The 24000-nt window shown below is 36.0% G+C and overlaps 1 protein-coding gene across 12 annotated transcripts in view; it reads left to right on the top strand.

Annotated features, from left to right (window-relative positions):
• Positions 1–24000, top strand: part of LOC127066300 (protein groucho) — an 87880-nt gene that overhangs the window by 49249 nt on the left and 14631 nt on the right. For 10 of the 12 annotated variants that reach the window (XM_050999849.1, XM_050999858.1, XM_050999857.1 and 7 more), the window contains 4 exons: positions 8398–8460; positions 8538–8624; positions 9174–9206; positions 9854–10216. In XM_050999849.1, the coding sequence (XP_050855806.1) occupies positions 8398–8460; positions 8538–8624; positions 9174–9206; positions 9854–10216 (546 nt within the window). The remainder of the gene's footprint in view (positions 1–8397; positions 8461–8537; positions 8625–9173; positions 9207–9853; positions 10217–24000) is intronic. The other 2 variants (XM_050999851.1, XM_050999852.1) reach the window with 1 other exon arrangement.

Below are 24000 nucleotides of genomic sequence, written 5' to 3'. Positions count from 1 at the left end.
TTTCTTTACTTTTTTTATTTTAGAAGTCGATGAGAACGAGAAAAGTTTAAGATTAGAAGTGGTTTTTTCTTTTCCCTTTTTTTTTCTTTTTATATTTATATTGCGTAAATGAAAAATTTTGACATTTTGACATTTTTTGATTAGCAAATAACATTGCGATGGTTAAACGAATAAATTCACTTTACACTCGACACAATTTATTTATTTTAAGCTCATCATCTCGGGGTTAGATTTAACCTGTAAAGATTTAACGCTAGCGAAAGTAAAATCTTTGAACAACAATACGTAGTAATAATATATAGATCTATTTTATTTGCTTTTCTCTCTCTCTCTCTCTCTCTCTCTCTCTCTCTCTCTCTCTCTCTCTCTCTCTCTCTCTCTCTCTTTCTTTCTCCCTCTGCCTACTTGTCCCAGTTTTATTTGTATAAACTATTAATCCTTTTGCTTAAGCGCGCTTATGAAATTCCGTGAACGAAACGCTTACAATAAAAGATACGTCTCCGTATCTGTACGTAAATATTTCGATGTTTATTTTTTAAGACCGTAGAGATATCTATATAGTCGTTCGAAAGGAAAAAAGTTAAATATTTTCGTCCGTCCATATAAAATATTTTTCTATTTTTCGTTTTTGTTCTCTACAAATTGTTACCATTGTATTTTCTCGATCGTCAAACAATCTTTTATTCATTTTTGTTAAACAAAAAAGAAAATAACATTTAACCGATTCGTAAATATGTTTTCACGAACAAATCACGAACGTGCATCCGTAAAATTCTTTCTTTCGAGAGAATATAATTCGTCGATGTGAACAACGGTGCCTGACGTGGGGCAATTTGAAACGCTATCAGAGATAAAAGCGCGACTTTTTACGGAGAAAATGGAGAAAGAAAAACGAGTATGCATGGTGGGAGGTTATGGGAGGATATGGGAATTAGACAGAGAGAGAGAGAGAGAGAGAGAGAAGGAAGATAGGTAGTAGTGAGTCTCAACGATTAATCCGTTGGATAATTCTACTAATTCCCCATATTTCTATATGTTGGCGAATCATTAATTAACGATTAATGAGATGGGGTTGAAACGATTGAAATTACAGCGTGGTGAGCTAATATAAATAACGAAATAGAGAAGTCAATGAGATAAAACAGTACAATTTCAATAATCGCTCTTTAATTCGTTTTATATTTCTCTCTCTTTCTCTTTCTCCTTATGGTTTTGAAGAAAGAAAAAATTAAAATAACGTTCTACGTTAATTTTGACATTTCTCTTTTCCCTTTTATGTTTCATTTTTTTCAAACGATATCTATAGATAACGTCGAATCTCGTTCATTACGTTTCATTTTTCATATACGAATAACTAAAAAAAAAAAAGAGAGAGAGAGAGGGAGCAGTAGAGGAGAAAGCAAAAAAAAAAAATCGTCCGAACCCAGAGAAAATCAAGGAGGTCCTGTCTGTGTTGAAATTATCCCTGGTGTCGCGTTAAGCTTTCTACTCTAAATTCGCTACTAATTGCTTGAACGATTTCGTTAATCATCGCACGTACACGCTTTTCGGAAGCGATGTGTGGTATTCAGCGGCGATTTCCATAGGAAATGAGATATTTTTGTTTGGTTTGGCAAAGTAATAAAAAAAAAAAAAAAGGAGGAGAGAACGAGAGAGGGGGGAAAGGGAAAGAGAAAGAGAAATAAAGAGAGTGTAATAGAAAAAGAGAAATAAAGGGAGTAAGAGAGAAAAAGAAAGAGAGAGTTAGAGAATAGAAGAGAAGTAAAAAGAAGGAAGAAGATAGTTACACGATGTCTGAGGGATTGACGATAGTAAAATCGACCTCACGAGCGTTTAAAAGAAAAATAGAAAAGTCAGTTTAGAAAAGGATGATCGGTAAGAGCGTGTTAGTGGCAATGGTAAGGGAGGAGGAGTGTGATGGTTAGTACCGCCGGAGGGGAATTAGTTAAAAAACACATCGAGGAAGAGAAATATATGCGGGTGAACGGGAAAGAAAGAGAGAAAGAGAGAGAAAGAGAACTTTCGTGTCACAGGATAGCTCGCAGGGAACTACGAGCCAATGATAAGCGTTATCACTTAATTGAAAGCCCTCTTCGTCCTCGAAGGCAGTCAATTTAGAGATTAATGCACGTAGGTACCTTTGTACTTTGCGAATTCGTCATTTATCGCAATAAAATTTATTTTAATCGAACCTATTAAAGTTACCAAATAAAAAGGATGAGAAAAAGAGAAAGATAGACGTATAAATGAAGATAGAGGTAAAGAAAGTACTCTCTCTCTCTCTCTCTCTTACTCTATCTATCTATCTATCTATCTATCTATCTATCTATCTATCTATCTCTCGTTCGTTTGTGCTACTATGTAATCAAGAAAATCTAATCTCTCCACGCTGTTTGGCGAAAGGTGTCAAGTAACGATTCTCTTTTCGAAAGAAAAGAGAAGAACCTTTTCCAAAGTTTATCATAGTTGATTCTTCCATCTACATTTTTAAACGATACCTCTCCTTCATTAACATTTATTTATTCAATAAGAATAATTCTCGATTGTCGCTTGAAATTGTGATCCTTTTTAACAGAAATATTATATCTATACACGCTCCGAATGTAAACGTAGAAAATCGTTTTAATCGTTTCGAAACTTTTTCCTGTTAATCCCCTAGAAAATTAGCTGCATTTTTGCACACGCCTTTCGTTTTATTTATTTTCCTTTTTTTATTTTCCGCTTTTTTCATTTTCCCTTCCTTTCTTCCTTTCTTTCTTTCTTTCTTTCTTTCTTTCTTTTTTTTTTCCTTTTCTTTTTCTGTTTCTTTTTTTTTGGTTCGCTTTCTTTCCTTTCTCTTTTTGTTTGTTTTTTCTCCATCCCTCCATTTTTTTCTTCTTCTTTTATCCCCCACGGACTCACAGTTTATTTCACCCAGGAATATTCAACCTCTATCTCTCTCTCTCTCTCTCCCTCTCTCTTTCTCAACTCTTTTACATGGACTATTATTATCAAATCCGGAGAGCACTCGCTCATTATACAAAGTAGCTGCTAGAAAATCAACGGGCGTTAGAGCGAACAAGCTCCAGTTCGAATTATTCTCTTTCAAAATATCTACAACAGAAAACGGCTTTTGTTATTTCGAAAGGCAGGAATAGATTTGAAAATGTTTTCAAGAGCCTTGCGTGTTCCTCGTCGTTTGTATGCGGTTGCCTCGTGTTTTCTCGAAATCGATCGCCATACGATTCCCATCCCCCTATTCACGTTTCCTCCCTCTCTCCACCTTTTTCCGCTTCCTCCTTTTCCTCCACTCAAGAGTCATGTGTGCCGCGAGATATTTCCTCGATAGAAATCCTACGTGCGAAATGGTCTCGCGAATCGAAGAGTATGTGTAATAGTAGGTATAGAAAGTGCATAACATCGATTCGCCATCGTCCACGATATTTCAAGAAATTCGAAACTATCGTTTCGTTCATATATCAAATATCTACGTACGAGATTGTAGGCTTTTATAGAAAGATAAAGAATTAATTAAATAAATGTAACAATGGAAAAAAGCGAAAGATAATTAGACAGATATATATATATATAATAATTAGACATATACATATATAAATATATGTATCCAATGTAATGAAGATAATATGCCAGGAATATTTTCCCGTAATACTTCTTGACGATCTTCCTTTTATCTAAATTTCGTTTCTCCCATTTCTATACATTACGCAACGAGTCACGTTGAATTAGACGAAATTTCTCTCGTTATCAGTCATTAGTCGTTTTTTCTTCTTTTTCTTTTCTTTTCTTTTCTTTTTTTTTCTTCTTTTCTCACACTGTTAAAAGTCGATTTCGATAAAACGCGTTGATCTCAAAACGCCAATGCCGATAACGAAATATACGTGGAATTTATTCGATTTACTTATGCATTTACATAATAAATATTATAGAGTAAATTTCTTGTCACAGATAAACGATAAAGTGTATAGAAAAGAATGAAAAGTACATAAATTACAATATAAATCATGCATCTCCCTCCCCATTACGTGAAAGTATCCGACAAACAGGCACATCAACGTCTTCCTTCACATAGGTATAGGAAGCAAAGTCGAATAACTTATGCAATATCATAGTAATTACTCGAATACCTTCGAATAGCTTCTGTGAAACTATCAAGTATGTACGGGATTAGTTCCTTTGAAGAAACTCATGAAAATCGTCCGCATTTCAGTTAAAGTAATAGTCAAGGGAAAACGCTAAGACCGAACATATAATCTCGCTCGATTCATTTCGCGTTGGTATATTTGTACCGTGTAAACGTTTATATTTATACGCGACGATAGAAAGAAATTGAGATGAATCCAAAAGAAAAGAGAAAGAGAAAGATTTGTTTTTGAAAATGATTTGATCATCGAAACAAAATGATTTGACGGTAATCTTGCGCCGATAAGAAAGATGGAAGTTCGAGCCCGTTTATATTTCGTTCTTTCTTTTTTCTCTTTGGTTTCCCTTCTTTTTCCTTCCTTTTTTTTGGGGTGGGTCGGTCTTCTTTTTTCTTTTTTAGGAAAAGAAAAACAAATAAAAAGAGATTGTCGAACGATGGTAGGGTTCCGTCGATGGCGAGCGAGCGCTTCCCTGGTAGCGGGTGGGCGACTAGCGTTTCCCCATCGCGGCTATACTCGACGTCCGATAAAAAATGTGCAGGTTGACCAATTGCACATAACTCAAGCTGCCTTTCCAGTTTCTCACGGACATGTACAGACGCACACATGTGCGTATATCCATCCATCCACCCCCACCCCTCTCTCTCTCTCTCTCTCTCTTTCTCTTTGCCTTCGCTCTTTCGTTCACACTTTTTCCCTCTCTCTCTCTCCTTCTCTCAATATATATATTTCTCTCTCTCTCTCTCTCTCTCTCTCTCTCTCTCTCTCTCTCTTTTTCTCTCTAGTACCAAACGAATCTACGCTCGAGGTCGCTCGCACGGACGAATCCGAGCCGCGTCCACACGTACGAAAGACGCAGACGCGGTCGCGTATATTCGAGTTCTTTTATTTGGCCCTGCAGGGGTAGGTAGGTAGGTAGGTAGGGTAGGTAGAGAGTGAGAGAGAGAGACAGAGACACACACAGAGAGAGAGAGAGAGAGTCGAGTCGGCTGGGTGGCGAGGGTGTATGCGCTGGGCTGGGGGCGATGACATCGATTTTTTACCCGTTGCTAATCTCAATGTTACCTGCACCTCCTCCTATATTCCTCCTCCGCCTGCAATTCGGCCATCTCTCCCGTCCAACCCCTCAAACCCTCCTCCTCTCTCTACCCCTCTCTCTTTCTCTTTCTCTTTCTCTTTCTCTCTCTTTCTCTATCTCTATTTCTCTACTCTTCCAACCGACCCCGGTGGACCATCCGTTCTGCGGGAAAACGTGCATGTGCATCGGGCACATTCGAGAAGGAATAACCATTTTTTCGTACTGGACAACACTTGTGCCGTCGGCTTGTCGCATGAATTTCCTCTTCATCCCTCTTTCCTCGCCCCCCAACCTCACCCCCACCTCACCATTTTCCTCTATCCATCTATCCGTCCCTCTCTCTCTCTCTCTCTCTCTTTCTTTCTCTATCTATTTCCCTTTCTCTCTTTTTCTCTCTATCTCTGTCTATGTCTCTCTCTATCTCTCTTTCTTTCTCCATTCTCTGTCGAGTCTCTCTTCTACCGTCGGCGACCAGCCGATTTTTTCGTCCAACTTTTTTCAACCCCCGCAGGCATCGCCACGCGACGCGACGCGACGCGACGCTACGCGGAATCGAACTAACATGGACGCGACAGTTTTCCATCTTTCTGTCTCTTTCTCCCGTTCCTTCGTATAACTTCCTCCCCTCATCCCCTCGGCCTCCGTATCCTCTTACTCCTCCCGTCTGCCATTCGTCCGCCCCTCCCGACTCGCCCGACATTTTTTTGTCACTTCGCGCTCGAAATCTACGCGCTTTCTTTCGTCTATTTTCCTTTCGAACCATCCCCTTCGCTCTCTCTCCTACACTCCGTCGATCCATTCGTCGAACGTCTATACGATATATGTGTATATATATATATATACACTACTCCCCCATTTCCACCCTCTTCCTCTTTTTTTATCGGTTTTTTCTCCTTCTTCTTCCTGGTTTTTTCTTTCTTTCTTTCTTGCTTTCTTGTTCGCTTTTTTCTTTCTCTCTTTTTTAGACTAAAATCGAACCGAACGTGAGAAAGAACGCAAACGAGGGAGAAAGTCCGAGCTAACTTTCCACCCTCGGTAATATTCGTAATTATGTTATAATCAGGGCAGGGGATAGCAGAAGGAAAGAGAGAGAGAGGAAGAGGAAGAGAATGGGGATAAGGGTGAAAGAGGGTGAAGAAGTTTGAATGGCATACTTCGGATAACTTACAAGGGGAGATCGCGATATGTGATTCAAGGATTTGGAAATAAGGTCCATAATACATGATAAGGGATGCTGATACACATCCGCTGTATGATATTATCTGCTCGTATTAGGCTATTCTTTGAAACAATCTGTTTGAATTTTTAAAACAATTTTCTTCTTTATTTTTCTTCTTGCTCTCTTTTTATTTTGATTTTTTTTTTCTTTTAACTAGACTAAGAGGTATTATATCGTTTTCTCAACAAGGTCGTGAAAAAAATATTTCTACTTCTATTTTTCTTATCGATCGATGCCGAAGGTATTAGAAACTTCGTCTATATTTTTTCGTCGATATAAAAAATATTCAGATCCGAGTAGAAGTTTGGAAAAAAGAAAACTGCCTGCCACTATGGCCAGAAAATAGTTGAAGCTATGTTCTCTAACTCGTCATTTTCGAAAATATTTTCAATTTTACTTCATAATCCTGAAATTCTCTCTCTTTTTCTCTCACTCTCTCATTCTCTCTTTGATAGCTAATCAATTTCAAACGACAAACTTTCGATCAAAATCATTTTTCTTCTTTTCTTTTTTCCTCCTTTTTCTTTTGGGACAAAAAGGTGATGCAAATAATACGTAGATGTCAAAATAATAGATACATACTGTCAGTATTGTATAACAGTCGTCATTTTTATACGGTTACTCGAAAGCGTACAATAAATAAACAAATAAACAAACAAACAAAAAATAGAATGAAAAAATAATGAAAAGTCAGAATACTCGGTGAAGTATAACGTGAACTTAAATTTTGTTAACACCGAGACGACAACGACAACGACGACGACGACGACAACGGTCTTAACGAGGCCACTTTTAGATGACCCAGAAACTTAAGAGCCGTGGGAAATGTATAAAAAGAAAAAAAAAATCGATAAGCACTTGCCCAAGAGAATTCGTTGTTTCCGTCTGATACGAGGGAGCTTACGAGACGCAACGATTCTTTTTTAGCGGCAAATAAACGAGAATGGAACATGAATGAGAAGGGAAGAAAAATTGTAAGAAATATCAAAGTCGTTGAAGGATTTAGAAATGCGAAAAGAAAGCTCGTACGTTCCGTTTTCAAAATCGCTTTCTTTTTCTCTAACGTTATTGCAACGTTATTTCGCATCGCTGTCATTTTTACTCATCATTTATTTTTATCTATTTGAAATGAAAATCGTTCCTCCTTCTTTCCTCGACTAGAAGTTACATATTAAGTATATAAGTATTTACATAACTTCGTTTAACGGATTCTATTAATTTACAAGCGATTATTTATTTCGTTTGTTGATAATAGTGATGCATATTTATGCGATGGAAGCGATCGCCTCGGGCCCTCCTGAGACAAGGGTTCACTATACGATATAAATGAAATATATATTATATAATCAATTTAAATTAATTTAATTTAATTTAATTTAATATAATTTCATTTCATTTAATATTTGCGGGCCGATACATAATCTTTATCCGTATATTTTTGCGATTATATAATCGAATTTATGCCAATGTATTTCTCACCTTGTCGTTTGTGTTAACAATCGAAGCAAAAGGATTGATTTATTTTCATTTATACAGGGTGATATATCAGAAAAGAGTTCTAGATGGGTCAAAAGTTCTTAGTTTAGTACCTTTACGATCTGGAAAAATAAAAAAAGAATGTGTCGAAGAAAATCTCAAAAAAAGAGAGATCTATCTTTAAAAGTCGCCTATGAACTTTTGGACCATGCTGTACTTTTAAAATTAGCAAAAATGGTAAATGTTTGCGATAGATTTTGTGTACACATTTTTCGAAAATACTATAATGGTCTCTCTCTCTCTCTCTCTATCTCTCTCTTTACGAATGATTAAAAAAATTGAAAACCGAATTCGGTCGATAAATTCGGAATTTAAAATATTTTTGAAATAAAATGGATATGATCCTCGAAATAAAACAGACTACGGTTCGAAAATTAGTCTGACTCGGATCAACACCCCAAATTAACATTTAATAACAATTACAGACGGAGATTGCTAAGAGGCTGAACGCGATAATTGTCCAATTGTTGCCCTTCTTGGCGCAAGAGGTGAGTCTTTGACTTTCTGTTTGGCACAAGTGTTTATAAACATACGATCGAGTGCGACCACGACGCGATAATGATAGCATGGCTTACAGCATCAGCAGCAGGTGGCGAACGCGGTGGAGAGGGCGAAACAAGTTACCATGTCCGAGCTGAACGCGATCATTGGGGTAAGTATTTGATTTGTATTTCTCTCTCTCTCTCTCTCTCTTTTTCTCTCTCTTTTTCACATTATTATAATTATTATTATTATATTACTACTATAATTATTATCCTCGTTATCATCATTATTCACATCATCGTTATCATTATTATTATTGTTATTATTATCATATTACTATTATTATTATTATCATTATTACTATTATTATCATTATCACTTTCATTGATTGTAGTTGTGATCGTATTCTCTTTCTTTCTTTTTTCAAATTTTCTGACACTTCTTATTCACATTTTCCAAAAGCGACGAATTAATTTCGACCAAAGATTAAATTAAATCATTCCAAAATATACCCTTCATTTTTAAAAATCTTCTTATCAAAGTATATTCGAGTAACAGTAACTAAATGCATCGATTTCAACATACTTAATAGTTATCGAGTTATTTCTTGCATGTAACACATTCTTCTTTTTTCTTCCATTTTATTTTTTCTTTCATTTTTGTTTCTTTCCAATAATAGTAATGTCAGTCAATAATTTTATTCTTTCTTTTGTCCTAGCAACAACAACAACAAGGACTCCAGCAGTTGTTGGTAAGTTAGCAAGACCATTCTTGTCGATCGATACTAAATCAATTTAAATCGAACTTGGACGGATATAATCATATTATTAATAAATTTTTTCCATGTTTTTTTTCCTTCTTTTTAAGAAAAACTAATAATTTAAACCTTATCGCTTCAATATTGTAAACTTTAACGTTCTGAGAAATAACGCTGCATGTTTTTCATAAGATAGATATTTATTCTTAAAAAGAAAATTATATCACATAAATTCATACATAAAAAAGGAAAAAGAAAAGTATACTAAAAATTATCTTGCAATTGAGGCTATTAGAATCAATATTTCAAAAACAAGTACAAATTTCTCTTTACGCATCTGTCATCAATATACTTTCAAACGAAACGACGAATTAGAAGACAGAGTATACCCCCTACGTTACAAAAAAAAAAAAGATATACATATATATAAAATAATCTGTAGTACTTGTGATTTTTCCAAAACAATATATAAATAAGTAAATCTTTTAATTATAAACAAATCATAAATAAATACCGTGCATTTACTAAACTTTGAGTTTGATCTTGATGGGGGTAGGTTTTTTCTCTTCCTTTTCTCTCTCTCTCTCTCTCTTTTTCTCTTTGTTCGTATAAAACTTAAAACACTTGTTATGAATTTGTAGCAACAAATTCATGCGCAACAACTGCCGCATGGTGCGGTAGTTGGTGGACTTCCACCTGGTGGATTATTGGGTTTCGCGGGTGCGGCAGCCGCAGCGGCTGCTGCAGGAGTACCTCCTCATCTGGCCCCACCGGCCCATCCAGCGGCTGCGGCCGCAGCGGTTCAGGCACAGGCTCAGGCCCTTCTTAAACCTGCGGATTTGCAGCAACATCGTGCAGCCGCGGAAACGCCCGAAGATCGTAAACCGATAGCTCTAACCGATGAGAGACTTCGACAATCGGTTTCACCTCCTGAAAAGTTTCGTACTCGCACGCCTGACCTTGAAAGTGATCCTAAAAGGCGGAAGGAAGAAAAGCTCGGTCACGTGAGTATAAAAAAAAAAGGAGAGAAAAAATTTTTCTCAAATGCATTTTATTATTATTTAATTTTGTGATAATATATATATATATATATATATCAATCCTTAGGACATATTATTTTTCTTTATTTAAAGTTTATTCTCGTCTATGTCTGCATCTCCCGGGTTTTTTTTTTTTTTTTTTTTTTTTTTTTTTTTTTTCGCTTTTGATGTGATATAAATGATACAAAGTATACAATATCGTTTATATACCTAGCGTATGATATCTATATATTTAATAGACACTTTCATTTTTAAACTCGTTTTAATATGAGACTGTTTTCTAACGAGTTGAGCTAATTTAGTGAAGTGTCAGAGTCAAATGACTCAAGAGTTCTACAAAAGTGAAAAGAAAAAGGGATACTATTCGTATGTAATATAACTTTATAATCTTTTTTTTTTTTTTTTTTTATTCGTTATCATTCCCTTCTCTTTCTATCGTCTTAACGTCTTATCTATGTGACATTTTATTGCTAATCCTAATATCTTCCATTTATTTTTTTAATCACATATCATCTAAATTAAATATATCTAAACAATCTTTTCTTCTTTTTATTTTCTTTTTTCATGACAGATACTTCAATGATTTATCTTCAAACCCGACTAACACCATCGAGATAAAAATTATCGTTCTTAAATCTTACACATTACATACATATATGTACATAAATAACAATCGAAATGAGATATTCGTAAAATCAAATAATTCGCATATACTCACGTACATATATCATATAAGTAATAATTCAAACGAAAACAGAGTTTTATATTATCCTTTCTTTATAAAACATTAAAAAATTATTCGATTAATCCGACGAACAACGAATTTTTTTGTATTAATAAATTATATCAACGAATATATTTCGCAATATATATATATATATATATATATATATATATATATATACCCGCGAAATCGTGCGATATGTTTCATATAAAAAAAAAAGTTATTCGCTCTACCAGTGATATCGAATGATACCAATTTAAATACACCATGAATGGTCGCGTGTTTAATCATATTTGTAGTACATTAGGTATCGTTCGGATCCACATTGCACACCACTTCCATAATCTTCATCGTAATATTTGAATTAATTCCGAAACCCATGATCTTTTACGAGACATTTTCTCTTCGATCTTTGCTTGTTAACCGTATATGTATATATATATATAGTAGTTTAGTTTTCATTGAATACTACAACTTATGACTATTTGAAGAACACCGTATAATATTTATAAACATTCTAAGCGAAATATAAATTTAAATGATTAAAAACGAGAGAATAAGGGAATAAAAGAAAAAAATGAAAATATTACCAACTAACATATTCTAACATAAAACTATGAAAGAAGTGTAAACGTTGTTAGACTTATATAGAATTTGTGAGAACTTGTTGAATATAAATTCTACATCAAAGACCGTATCTACTTATAAAGGATCGAGACTTCTGAGTAGATATTATTTAGATATCGATACCTTTCGATACTTCGATTCATACCTTGTGCTTGTCATACCATGTTACTTTGAAACTAAGTACAGATATCGTTTGTGCAGTATGAGTACATCATTATAGTATACCAACTGAATTATTTTTATTTGTTCCTTATATCGCTTTCATTTTAACTCAAAGGAATTACTTATCTGTTATTAATAAATTTTTTTTTTTTAAATACACAATACAATTGTCGTAAAATAAAGAATGAACGCGAGTAAATAGTTACAATAGTTACTTTTGTTCCTGAAATTGATGATGATGATGATCTAAGAAATTTGATTTCGACAAATATAAATATTCCAAAGGATAATCGAAATATAATATTCTCTAAATATATATCTACATATGTTAAATATTTTACGTATAATAATTTCTTTTCTTATTACTTTTTTCTTCTTTTTCTCTTTTTCCTTTTTTTTTTTTTAAATAATAATTCAATCATTCATAATATTTCAATGTGAAGTAAACTCGTTCGATCGATCTTTCATATAAGGAAACATTTTCGTATCTGATTTGTATTTTTATTTTCTTTCATTTATTTTTCTTCTAAACCCCTTCAAAGCCCACCACCACCCCATCTACCCTACCATGCTCCTTTCTTTCTCTGGAGGCAAAGGATACGTCAACGTAGGTTCCATTTGACTTTGCAGTCAAAGCGATGTAAATCAACGCCCTTTACGATCGCACTACCGGTTTAACATCGTCAAAGTAGAATAGACTTTAAAAAATGTCGCTGTTTTGTTCCGTCAAAGCAAACTCTCCATCTCTCTCTCTCTCTCTCTCTCTTTCTCTTTCTCTCTTTCTCTATCTCAACTCTCGTACGACTCGTTTCGACGTTTCTCGTAAATCATAATTCAAAGACAACGGCCGTCGCAAAACGCACTAGAGACGCTTCAAAGGTCGTAATGCGTACTTTGAGCGGAAAGTACGTAATCGAACGATGCGTGAAGGAAGTTAAAATAAAGGAAACGAAAAACAGAGAGAGAGAGAGAGAGAGAGAGAGAAAAGTAGACAAGAGTGGGGGTAAATATTGTCACGATGGCAATAAAATCGTTCGAACTAACGTAGTACATCCTAACGAGATTACTCCCTTAAAGGGATCTCACGTAATAATGAACTTTCGACGATCGAGTTGTCGTTGAAAAGAAAATACATTTTATATACTGGGGAAAATGGAATTAAAAGAAAAAAAGATCACATAGTTATATATATATATATATATACGTATATATTTGTCAATGTTTTTTATCGTGAAAATGAAAAATACTGTTTAAATTATGAATATATACTACGTTGTTGTTGTTGTTTTTGTTTTTGTTTCAATTAAAGCGCGATCAAGTGACTGTTTCGTGTCTATTAATTATTAAAAATAAATGTGCCCCTAAACGAAGTATCATTTTTTATAGAATACGTAAATACATATAGAACGTAGGTATTTATTTAAAAAAAAGTTGTGATTAATACTTTGCAAATCATTCTTTTTTCTCTTTTCCTATCTAAATCAAAAATATATGTGATATGACGTATTAAAGTTATGATATTATTTATACTTAGTATTAGATTAATTTATAGACATGAATTAATAATGATAAAAAAAGAAAGCTTTAAATACAAAGATCTATTGATATTCGTTCGAAATTATTAATATCACTTTGTTTAACATAATTATTTATAAAATTAAAATATATTTATAAAATTATAATAATTATATATAATGTTATTACATAATTTTAATATATATTTAATGAAATGTACACATATATATATGTGTGTGTGTGTGTGTGTGTGTGTGTGGGTGGGTATATATATGAGCTTGTGACATTGAATTTACATACATGACTTTATAAAGAGATAAATATCTCCTCCGAGTTAGAGATGATACATGAATACACGTCTGACAAAGTTGCATCGTTCGAAAGGGAGAAAATACAATGATATGGAAATTGTATGAGCTATGTGCAACTCATAATATAGATTCATATAACACGAATGGTATTTCCTGTACTATACAGTAGTCTACTCTATGTACTAGTAAAACAATAAAAGAGCGAGAGCGAAAGAGAGACCAAAAGAGAGAGAGATAAATGAAATTTTCTCACAAAATTGGGTTAACCAGTGCCATGCCTTGGTGAGACGAAGAGAGAAGCCTTGACGCAAGGAAGCATGAGGAAACTCGACGACGAGTCCTTGTGCGTCATAGCTAGAGGCATGTTTCTTCTTGCTATGTTCCTGTGAAAAATCCATGAAAACGGTCTCCTTTGTCAGGATCATGAGGACAAAGTGCGCGAGCTCGGCTCTAAGAGAAAGAAAGAAAGAAAGAAAGAAAGAAAGAAAGAAAGAGGAGGAAAGAAAGAAAGAAAGAAAATGACGGTGATATCAGGGTGGTTCGCAGTAATGTTAGTGGTGGTATTGGTGATAGTGGTAGTGGTAGTGATGGTGGTGGTAGTCGTAGTAGTGGTAGTGGTGGTGGTGGTAGTGGTGGGTGCTTCTGTTGCTGGCGGGGGTCGCTTATAATTAAAAACCGTGAAAACAGGCGAGCCACGAGCCTCTCGCTATATTTAAATTGGATTATTTTTCTCAGCTGCTCGTTTCCCTCTTTTGCGGGCCCTTTTCTCCTTTTCCTTTTTCTTTTTCTCTCTTTTTCTCTCTCTTTCTCTTTTTCTCTGTCTCTGTCTCTGTCTCTCTCCTTCTCTCTTTTTCCCTTTCTCTTTCTTTTCGTTTCGTCTTTCCTTTCTCCCTTCTTCCCTTCTACTGTGCGATGAAAAATATTATTATTATTATTATTATTATTATTATTATTATTCAGTTTTATTTTTTCTTCTTTCTTGTTCTTTTTTGTTACTACTACTACTGCTACTACACTACTACTACTACTAGTATTTCTATTTTAGTTTATTTCATTTTATTTTATTTTATTTTACTTTTATTTTATTTTATTTTATTTTATTTCGTTTGCCGACCTACAATACACTTTCTCCTCGATCCTACGTCTCACTACAACGAAGATTCTCTCTTCCTCTGCGAACTCACGTTTCTCTCTACTTTCTTGCGTTCAAATCTCACGTATAATATTCGAAACGAAAAATAGCAAACGAATTCTCTCGCGGAATACGTATACGAAGGTACGAGCCAAGTTTGTGAATAAGAAAGGTAGGAAGGAAGGAAGAAGGATGCAAAGAAAGAAAGAAAAAAGGAAAGATAAGAATAAAAAAAAAATCGAAAGGAAAGGAAAGAAAAAGAGAAAGAAAAAAAGGCGATGTTCCTGACTGTCTCGCGGGTGCTTTTGAGTCGCGGATCAAAGTCCTACAAATTAAAACGATTCTAATTGAATTCTCGAGATGAGAGCGAAGTTGTGCATTAAAAGTAATTGTCTTTTCACCCGTATAATCGAGCAAAATGGTGGATGTGCGTATACGAACTAACTGAGACGTATAGCACGAAATACGACAGGATAATAAGAAAGATACGATAAGAAATTAGTAGGATTAGTAGATCCTACGAAGGTATCGTTGAATGTCGGAACTAAAATAGAATAGAATAGAATAGAATAGAGTTGGATAATGAGAGGAGTTCAAATATAGTATACAGGCTCTTTCAGAACATATTAATATAACTTTACTGATGGATTCGGTGTATTAAAATAAAAGCAAAAAAAAGTTTATACAAATGTCTATGCCAGATGTGACGTCTGTTTCTCTGACACAATCGAATTTCTATCCTTGTTAATAATTCTTTTGATAATACTGAATTTTTCATTTGATCGTTTATAAATAACATTAGATACATCATGTACGATCTTGTAAAAACTCTACAATACTATGTAGAACATTGTGTAAATATTTCCTGGCAATGTTTCCGAATCGATCGAGTTGCATCATGTATTTCTGAAACGAGATCATATCGGACGTATTTGTATGTAAATATTTTTTTCTTATTTTACTATCTTTTTAACACCAGATAAATTATGCCAACGTGTTCTGAAAGATATCGTGTAATATATTAGATATAGGATATAACTTTTTATATAAAATCGAATAATATAAAATAAAATAAAGAAATCTAAATGAGATATTGATAATATCAACGTTATAAAAAATTACATGAGGAACAAAAAAATTACTCGTAAGAAACGAAACAACCCCGAAGATATTCTCACAGTCGAATAGATATTTTTACAAAGACGGAGAAAAAGAGGAAGAGAGAAATGAAAAATAATAGAAAAAGTAAAAGCTGTCTCTTTGAAATAAAAAAAAATAATAATAATAAAAAAAGAAAAAGAAAAGTCAAACGTCTCGACTTTTCTATACCATGAATATACGTGAATCTATCGAAGGATTGATCGAAGCGTACGTATTCGACTATTTGAAGGAGGGTACGTTGAGAGAGATTCGCTTGAAGTGAAGTAGGCAACATAGAAGCACCCACCAATATGCACCCACTCACATACACAGATGTATTTAGAAATAACTCGAGCGTGGCTCGAAATACGCACACATAAGTCTCTCTTTCTCTCTTTCTCTATCTATCTATCTATCTATCTATCTATCTATCTATTTCTTTATCTATTTCTCTCTCTTTTTATATCTCCCACATACGTCTCTGCGTTTCGTTTTACTGAGAAAAGGCCGTTCCCTCCTCGATGAACTATTTCTACCAATTACACTTCTTTCGTTATTAAACGACGACTGGTTACATTGTAAACATTCCTTAAGTACAATTCCTCATATACGATCTCGAGATACTTTTGGTACTTTTTTCTCCTAAAAACCAAACCTTTCCGAGGATTAGTGAATAAAAAACGCTTTGATTCGTAAATAAATGTTAAGTTGAAAATACACCGACTTGAGAAGATTTTCTTAACGACTCGGACTCGGCCGAGAAACAATAATTCTCGGGAAGGAATTGTAAAATATTTCATTATTATTACATTAATTGCGACGTTGATTATATCTTAAAAAAGAAAAAAAAAAAGAAAAATTGTTAAGCATAAAAAAAAAACGATCCTTACACATTTTATACATTGTAAGTATAATCGTAAAAATCAAAATTACGATTAATATTCTTCCCAAGAATTATCAAGACATTTCAAATAAATTATATTAAATTATTATCCATATAATTACATTAAACTAACTTACATTTAACAAGAAAACAAGAATAATCTTATCTGTTAAATCGACAATCGTGTCCTACACTCGATTAGCGAAACCTTCAAGCTGACGGCAATGTTCAGGATAACAAAAAGAAGCATGAGAAATAGAGAGAGAGAGAGAGAGAGAGAGAGAGAGAGAGAGAGAGAGAAGAAGGGTGAGAGGAGTGTGATGTCGGGAAGAAAAGGGTATAATCGGAAATGAGTTCTCGCGTGTCCACGGACGACTCTTGGAAATGGTATTCACCCTGCCGTTTCGTTGCATCGTCTCCAGCTTTCCCTTCACCCGATTTCTCCTTAAACCATCCCACCCGTAAACCATCCTATCCCACCCCCTCAACTCGCCTTACGGCAACACCATCGACCATCACCACCATCACCAACACTACTACCATCACCAACACTACCACCACCACCACCACCACCACCTTCAATTCCACCTTCGTCGTCTCTTGAAGCTCGAAGCTCCGCAGCAGGACGATCCCAAGAGGGGATTAGTCGTAGTTCTACGACGTCACCGTTCCTCTCTTTGCTTCTCCCACAGGAAGGCATTAATCAAAGGAGTAGCGGTGCGCCCTGTTACAGGCACGACGAAAGATGGAAATGCCGGGGCGCACACGCTCCAACTATCACGGAACCTCGAACGAGGAGAATGTCGCTCTCTCTTCTGTTGCGAATGAAAGAAAAAGAGAGATGGAAAGGAGAGGAAAGGAGAGAAGAAAAGAGAGAGAGAAAGAGAGAGAGAGAGAAGCTGCGAGTTTATCCGAGACACCGACTCTTTCCTGCTCTCTCCTTTTCTCTCCTTTCTTCTCCTTTCCTTTCGTGCAGATATCGTGATCGATTTAAGTAACGTGGCGTCTCATTTATCCGACATCTTTCACCATGCGCGATCGATTTTTCCTTCTTTTCTTTTCTTTTCTTTTTGTTTTTTCTTTCTTTTCTTCTTTTTTCTTTCTTTCTTTCTTTCTTTCTGCAACCTTTTTCCATCTCACGAAATGTCCTATAAAAATCTAAAACTAGTACTGATCTTTGCATAGATACGTAGATATATCTTTTTATTTATTATTCCACACACGTGCACACGCACATACATATTTATATATATGTGTATATATATATATATATTTGAAAAGTTACGATGATTCAATCGAGTTAATATACAAATTCGTTCGATTTTGCAATAAAACTTTGATGTAACAAGGTTTTGTTTTATAAAGAAGATTATGATTTTTTAATTTTCAAATAAATTAATTACTTTTACGTTTGCTATTTCAATCGTAAATCTGTGATATTTACCAAATGAACATTCAGAGCTTTCTATCTATCCACTGTGCTTTGAAATAAATAAAATTCTTTTTTTAATTTCAATCGTTAAATAAATTGTCAATATAATTTTATTTGTAGCATCCATCTGATTGTTGTGAGTACATACAAATTCGTTCGATTCGATTAGATATTTTTAATCCAGTTATTTCAAATTTATAAGATATCTTGGCTTTTTTAATCCACCTCTCTCTCTCTCTCTTGTTTCTATCTCCGTCGGTTTAATTACAAACTAACAATTTCAGAATCGATCAAAATTATTTCTCATCAATGGCGAATGCCGGTGTTCTTTATCGAAAACGTTTTTATTCCATATTATTCTCCGTTGATACATTAGCCGTCGCAACACAATGGACACGCATCGCCGACGCTTCTTCGTCCACTCGGCGAACCCACCCTCACCAACCCTCCCTACCCCTGCTCTTGCCTCTGCCCCTTTACGCATCGTAATCGTGCCGATCGAACGCGCCGTTCGGAATTAAGATTGATCGAGATAAGTTAGGCGTCTTCCCTTTGTTAGATTCCGATCGGAATTGATTTCAGACATGATTGATATAGTAACCGTAGTGAGGGTGAATTCTCTCGGCGAAACGCCAATCTCTACCAATGGCGAAAACCTTTGCGTGTTTGTTTGTTCGAACAAGAAAAGAGAGAGAGAGAGAGAGAGAGAGAAAGAAAGAAAAATGAAGTTTATTATTATCAAGTATCTGACCTATATGCAACTTAGATTTATATAAAACCATTATAAAGAATAAATATGGATTTTTATATGTAAACCCATTCGATAAAACGAATCATAACAATACGCTTCCAAAAGGGAACGTTCGATAAAAATGATGAAAGAAATATGGCAGTAACTTCTCATAAGTTATCCAAGGACAATAATTTTCTTTCTTTTCTTTCGCTTTTCGATTTTGAAGTCGAAGAGAATATTTACTTATCCAGAAAGATATTCGAAGATATTAATTCAATGGTGCGAATCGATTAAAAGCAAAAAAGAAAAGGAAAAAAGGGAGGGAGGAAAAAAGAAGAAGAAAAAGAAGAAAAAAGATATCTTATATATTCGACGGGTGCGGTAAATCCTGTGTTATTATCCGTGCCTCGGATTCAGCTCTGGAGAATTTCAAAGAAAGGGTTATAAATATCGGTCGAAATTTGTTTTGCAAAATATTTCTCTCATTCCAAACAACTTTTACAATTGCGGATACTCGATCGTATTTTTTATCGATATTACCTTTTTATCGAGTTTATCTTCTCTCGAAATTGCATTAAACAACGTTAGTACGAAATCTTTTCGTTATGTTTCGAGAGAAAATCGAAGAGGTGAATGATAAAGGTACGATACGGAGAGAATGACTAGGAAAAAGAGGAAGGGAACGAAAGAAGGAAGGAAGGAAGGAAAAAAGGGTGGAAAGGGGGAGGAAGGGAAGAAGGAAGGAAGGAAGGAAGGAAGGAAGGCAATCGTACAAGTGGTTACCACCGTAGCGTAGAATACGCGTTCGAAGAGGAGAGGAGGGTGCTTTTTTCGCGAAATACGTTCCTAAGAGCGTCCACATCGCATGCTTTGTCTTCCTACGCTTATGGTTAGTCGTAGTTCGCGATACTCGTAGGTGTGTAGATTCGTCTGACGAGAGAGAGACAGAGAAAAAGTAAAAAAAAAGAAAGAGAGAAAGAGAAAGAGAGTCTGTGCAGTGTGAGATTCGGAGGAGAATGTGCAGGAAGAGAAGGAGGGAACGAGTGGGGGTGGTCCGGGGTGGTTGAATTTTTCATCTGACCACGTCGAACCAATTAAAGCGGACCACCGTACCCACCTCCACCTCCAACCTCCTCCAATTTTTTCGTTCTCTCTTTATTTCCGCCCCGTGCTGGCCTTTATCCATCCCCCTACCACCCTTCGACCAATCTCTCTCTTGCTTTCTCTCTTTTTTCTCTTTTTCTCTTCTCTCTCTCTCTCTCTCTCCCTCTCCCTCTCCCTCTCGTTTTCTCGCTCTCGCTCTCTATCTCTATCTCTGTCTCTCTATCTCACGCTTTTTCCTCCCACCCTCCAACGCGCATCCTCGTTCCCGTTCTCTCCCATTCTATTTCTCTCTTTTTCTCTTTCTCTTTGCCTCCGCCTCCTCTTCCGTCGCTTCCTTCTCATCCTACTCTTTTCTCATCCACTCACTCACTCTGGCAACTCGTTGGATTTTTTCGCGTCACGAGGCGGTGTAATTTATTTGGCCGAGCTAGGTACCCTCGGCAGTGGAGCGCACCGGTCGGTCGGTCGTTCGTTCGTTCGTTCGTTCGTTCGTTCGTTCGTCCGTCCGTTCGTTCGTTCGCTCGTTCGTTCGTTCGGACGGACCGACGGACCGACGGACCGACGAACGGACGGACGGACGGATGGATGGTGGAGAAAGAAGTGGAGGTAGCGGTAGAGGTGGAGGAGGAGAAAGAGGTGAGGCGGCAGAGCCGCCGGTGCCATGGGGATGGAGGTGACGCGGCCAGAATGAGAGCCCGTGGGATGGGCAGAAAGAGGGTGGTTTCAGTTTATTTTGTGGGTCCTACCTACCGGCTCGTCACTGTCCAAGCCCGTTGGTTGGTCGGCTAGTACTCTCTCTCTCGCTCCCTTACTCTATGTATATATATATGTATATATATATATATATATATATATATATATATTTCTCTCTCGCTCTCTCTCAACTCTTTCGTTTTTCTACCCTCTACCATCTCCTCTTTTCTCCTTTCGCCTTTCTCTATTTGTTTTTTTTTCCTTTCTTTTTTTTTATTCTTTCTTTTTTTATTTCCTTTTTCCTTTTCTCTTTTCTCTATATCTCTCCGAAGCTCGCGTAACGAGCACCGATGCCGATATAATATTAAAAAAACCGAAGCTTACTACCGATGGCTTTGCTTTCGTATTTTTCGATTATTACTCACCAACGACATTTCTATCTCTCTCTTTCTCTCTCTCTCTCTCCCTCTTTTCGTGCAAAAGTCAGGGCCGACTTATCAAGTAAGTCCTTCTTCGCGATGTCATTTAGAATTTTCTCGAATATCTTTCCCGATCGATCGTCGATTCGATGAATCCTCCGAGCAAGCCCCTTCTCTTTTACTTTCTCGAAGGAAATTGATTTTCTATAGATAACCCTTCATCCCTTCACCTTTCATCCCCAAGCTTTTTTCTACTCGAGCTTTCGTGAAAGAAGAATAAAAAGAAAAAGAAGCGATAAATTTTTCGATGCCGAATGGCCTAAAAAAGTATAAAAGCAAAGAAGAATACGCAGTATCGTACCGCATAAAGAAATCGATACGATTTATCTTGCTTCGCGCGTCTAGTAGTCGAACTACGACGATCTACGAGTTTCACGGACGTTCGATTTGTTTGATCTACGTGTGAAAGGTATAGGCAAGGGGGAGCGTGCCGAATGAAAGAAAGGATCGTTCTGTTTGTTGTTTCGCTGTTTTCGTCTCCTTGCTGTATCGTTGCATTGCTCGAAAGATCTTCACTCCTCGTTACATTAACGGAAATTGCTTTTACATCGGTGAGCGTATCCTCATCCATTATCCTCTTCCCATCTCGACTTGACTCTCTCCTTTTCTCTCCTCTCCTCTCCTCTCCTCTTCTCTTCTCTTCTCTTTTCTTCTCTTCATTTCTCTCCAACTCTCTCAAACTTCTCGGGAACACACGCTCGATCGTATTCTTACGACGTTTATAAATATTACCGACGAGCCGAAAGGCAAAAAATCCTATTTCGTATTTTGTCAATGTCATCGGTGATGTTGTTGGCAACCTCCTCGAAAATATTAGCGCACCGTAGCGGACTCCTACGAAAAGGGGATCGATCTTTCTCTCCTCTACCGCCCCCGCCACCTCAATGAATCGTAATCAAGATCGCATTGTTAAGTATGATCGATGCAAGCCGCGAGTCGTGTTTCTTAATCGTTAATACCTATGTATTTTTAATAATCCCGATAATAATCGCGATACCGCGATTCGACTTAATAACCTTACAACAATGCAAAAGCTTTGTCATCGTTAAAGTCAACAAACTTTCTCTCTTATCGTCGAATAACAAAACGTTCTAACTCGTTTTTATCGATCGTAGATAAAAAAAAAGAAAAAGAAAAGCAAAAGGAAAAAATAATAAACGTAGATGCGAAGAAACATTTTTTTGTTCTGTCTCTTTTTCCTTTTTCTTCTTCTGTTTTTCTTTCAGGCTTCTCGATTTCGTGTTTCTAATTTTTAAGGTAAACGAATTCGGCCTTTTTATTTATTCATCTTCTTTTCTTTTTTATTATTATTTTCAGTAAAAAGAAAATCAAAGTCATGCTCCTACGGGATTCTCATAGAATTTTTCAATAGCTTTGCATGTCGGTCGGTGAAAATGTAGAAGAAGAAGAAGGAGAAAAGGGAAAAAGAAGAAGGAAAAAGACAGAAAAAAGATGACTTTTCCAATCGACGTAGATTTAATAATTTAACGCCGCTAATTAGCTTCTCGCGCGTTATCGGTTGCACCCTCTCCATCCCCCGTTCCGGTCTCTCCACTCTCGGTCTTTCTCTTTTTCCCCTACCAGCTCGACTTCGATGTACCTTATCATATATATATATATATATTTTTTTAGTCTTCCGACTGGATCAGTCGATATCTCAGAGCGAGCTCTCGTTAGAGAACTAGAGGCAACGAAGATGCGTCTTTCTTTCACCAAGTTTGTTCTTCCTCTTCGTTACTCTTTCCCTTCTCATCCTTCTTCATCTCTTCCTCCTCCTCCTGCTCCTCCTCCACCCCTCCTCTTTCTCCTCTACCTCCTTCTCCTCCTTCTTCTCCCCCTCATCGTCGTCGTCGTTGTCGTAGTCGTCGTCGTCTTTCTTTATTTTTTCTTTCTTTCTTTCTTTCTTTCTTTCTTTCTTTCTTTCTTTCTTTCTTTTTTTCCTTTTTCTCTCTTTCTTTCTTTATTTCTTTTTCTCGTCCTTTTTTTTCTTTCCTTTTTTTTTTCTTTCTTCCTTTCTCTTCTTTTTTCTTTCTTTCTTTCTCTCCTCCCATCTTTCCTTTTTTTCCCTTCACCATCCTCCTCCTACGACTCGTTCCACTGGCATCGCTCTTCCCACTTTCTCCTCCCCTCCTCTCGACGCTTTTGCATCTTCTGCCTGCCTCTCTTCGCGTCGAGAAATATAATATAAAGATCTCGTGAAACCATGTTGCATCGGTTGTTCCGACAGTGGCGTATCTCGAAACTACGTCCGTTATCGAACGGGCTTTCGACGCGATTACAATAATTCTTTTATTTTTCTTAGATTAGAATCGTTCTTACATATGTATCTATCTATATATATGTGTGTGTGTGTAAATACGCTCGAGTTACGAATTACAAATTGAGAGGATGAGAGATTTCGGATGTAAAAAAAAAGTTATATACAATTTATTTTAGAAAAAAATCAAAAAGGAAAAATAAACACGCATCGTCTTGACATTATGTACAGTGTACGTATGTGCAAGATTTTTTTCGATTTTCTTTTCTTTCTTTCTTTCTTTCTTCCTTTTTTTTTTCTTTGGAGATGAATTTATGCACATTTAATCTGAAACCTTAAAAACCTCGAAGGATCGCCCTTATAAAAAGTTAGGCAGATCTCTCTTGCTTGTTTCTAGCGCTGACGTTTAATCTAGGGTGTTCTTTTTGGTCGTACAAAACCACGAACCAACCACGGACATTTAATTGGACTCACCGTGTGCCGTCATCTTTTTTTCGTATTTCTCGTAACTTTCGCATCGATACGATCAATCTAGATGAATAGAAATCTCTGTTCT

Source organism: Vespula vulgaris, chromosome 9 (assembly GCF_905475345.1).
Source record: "Vespula vulgaris chromosome 9, iyVesVulg1.1, whole genome shotgun sequence".
Taxonomy (NCBI): Eukaryota; Metazoa; Arthropoda; class Insecta; order Hymenoptera; family Vespidae; genus Vespula; species Vespula vulgaris.
Note: the sequence above shows the minus strand (reverse complement) of the source record. Positions and strands in the feature narration are given on the sequence as shown.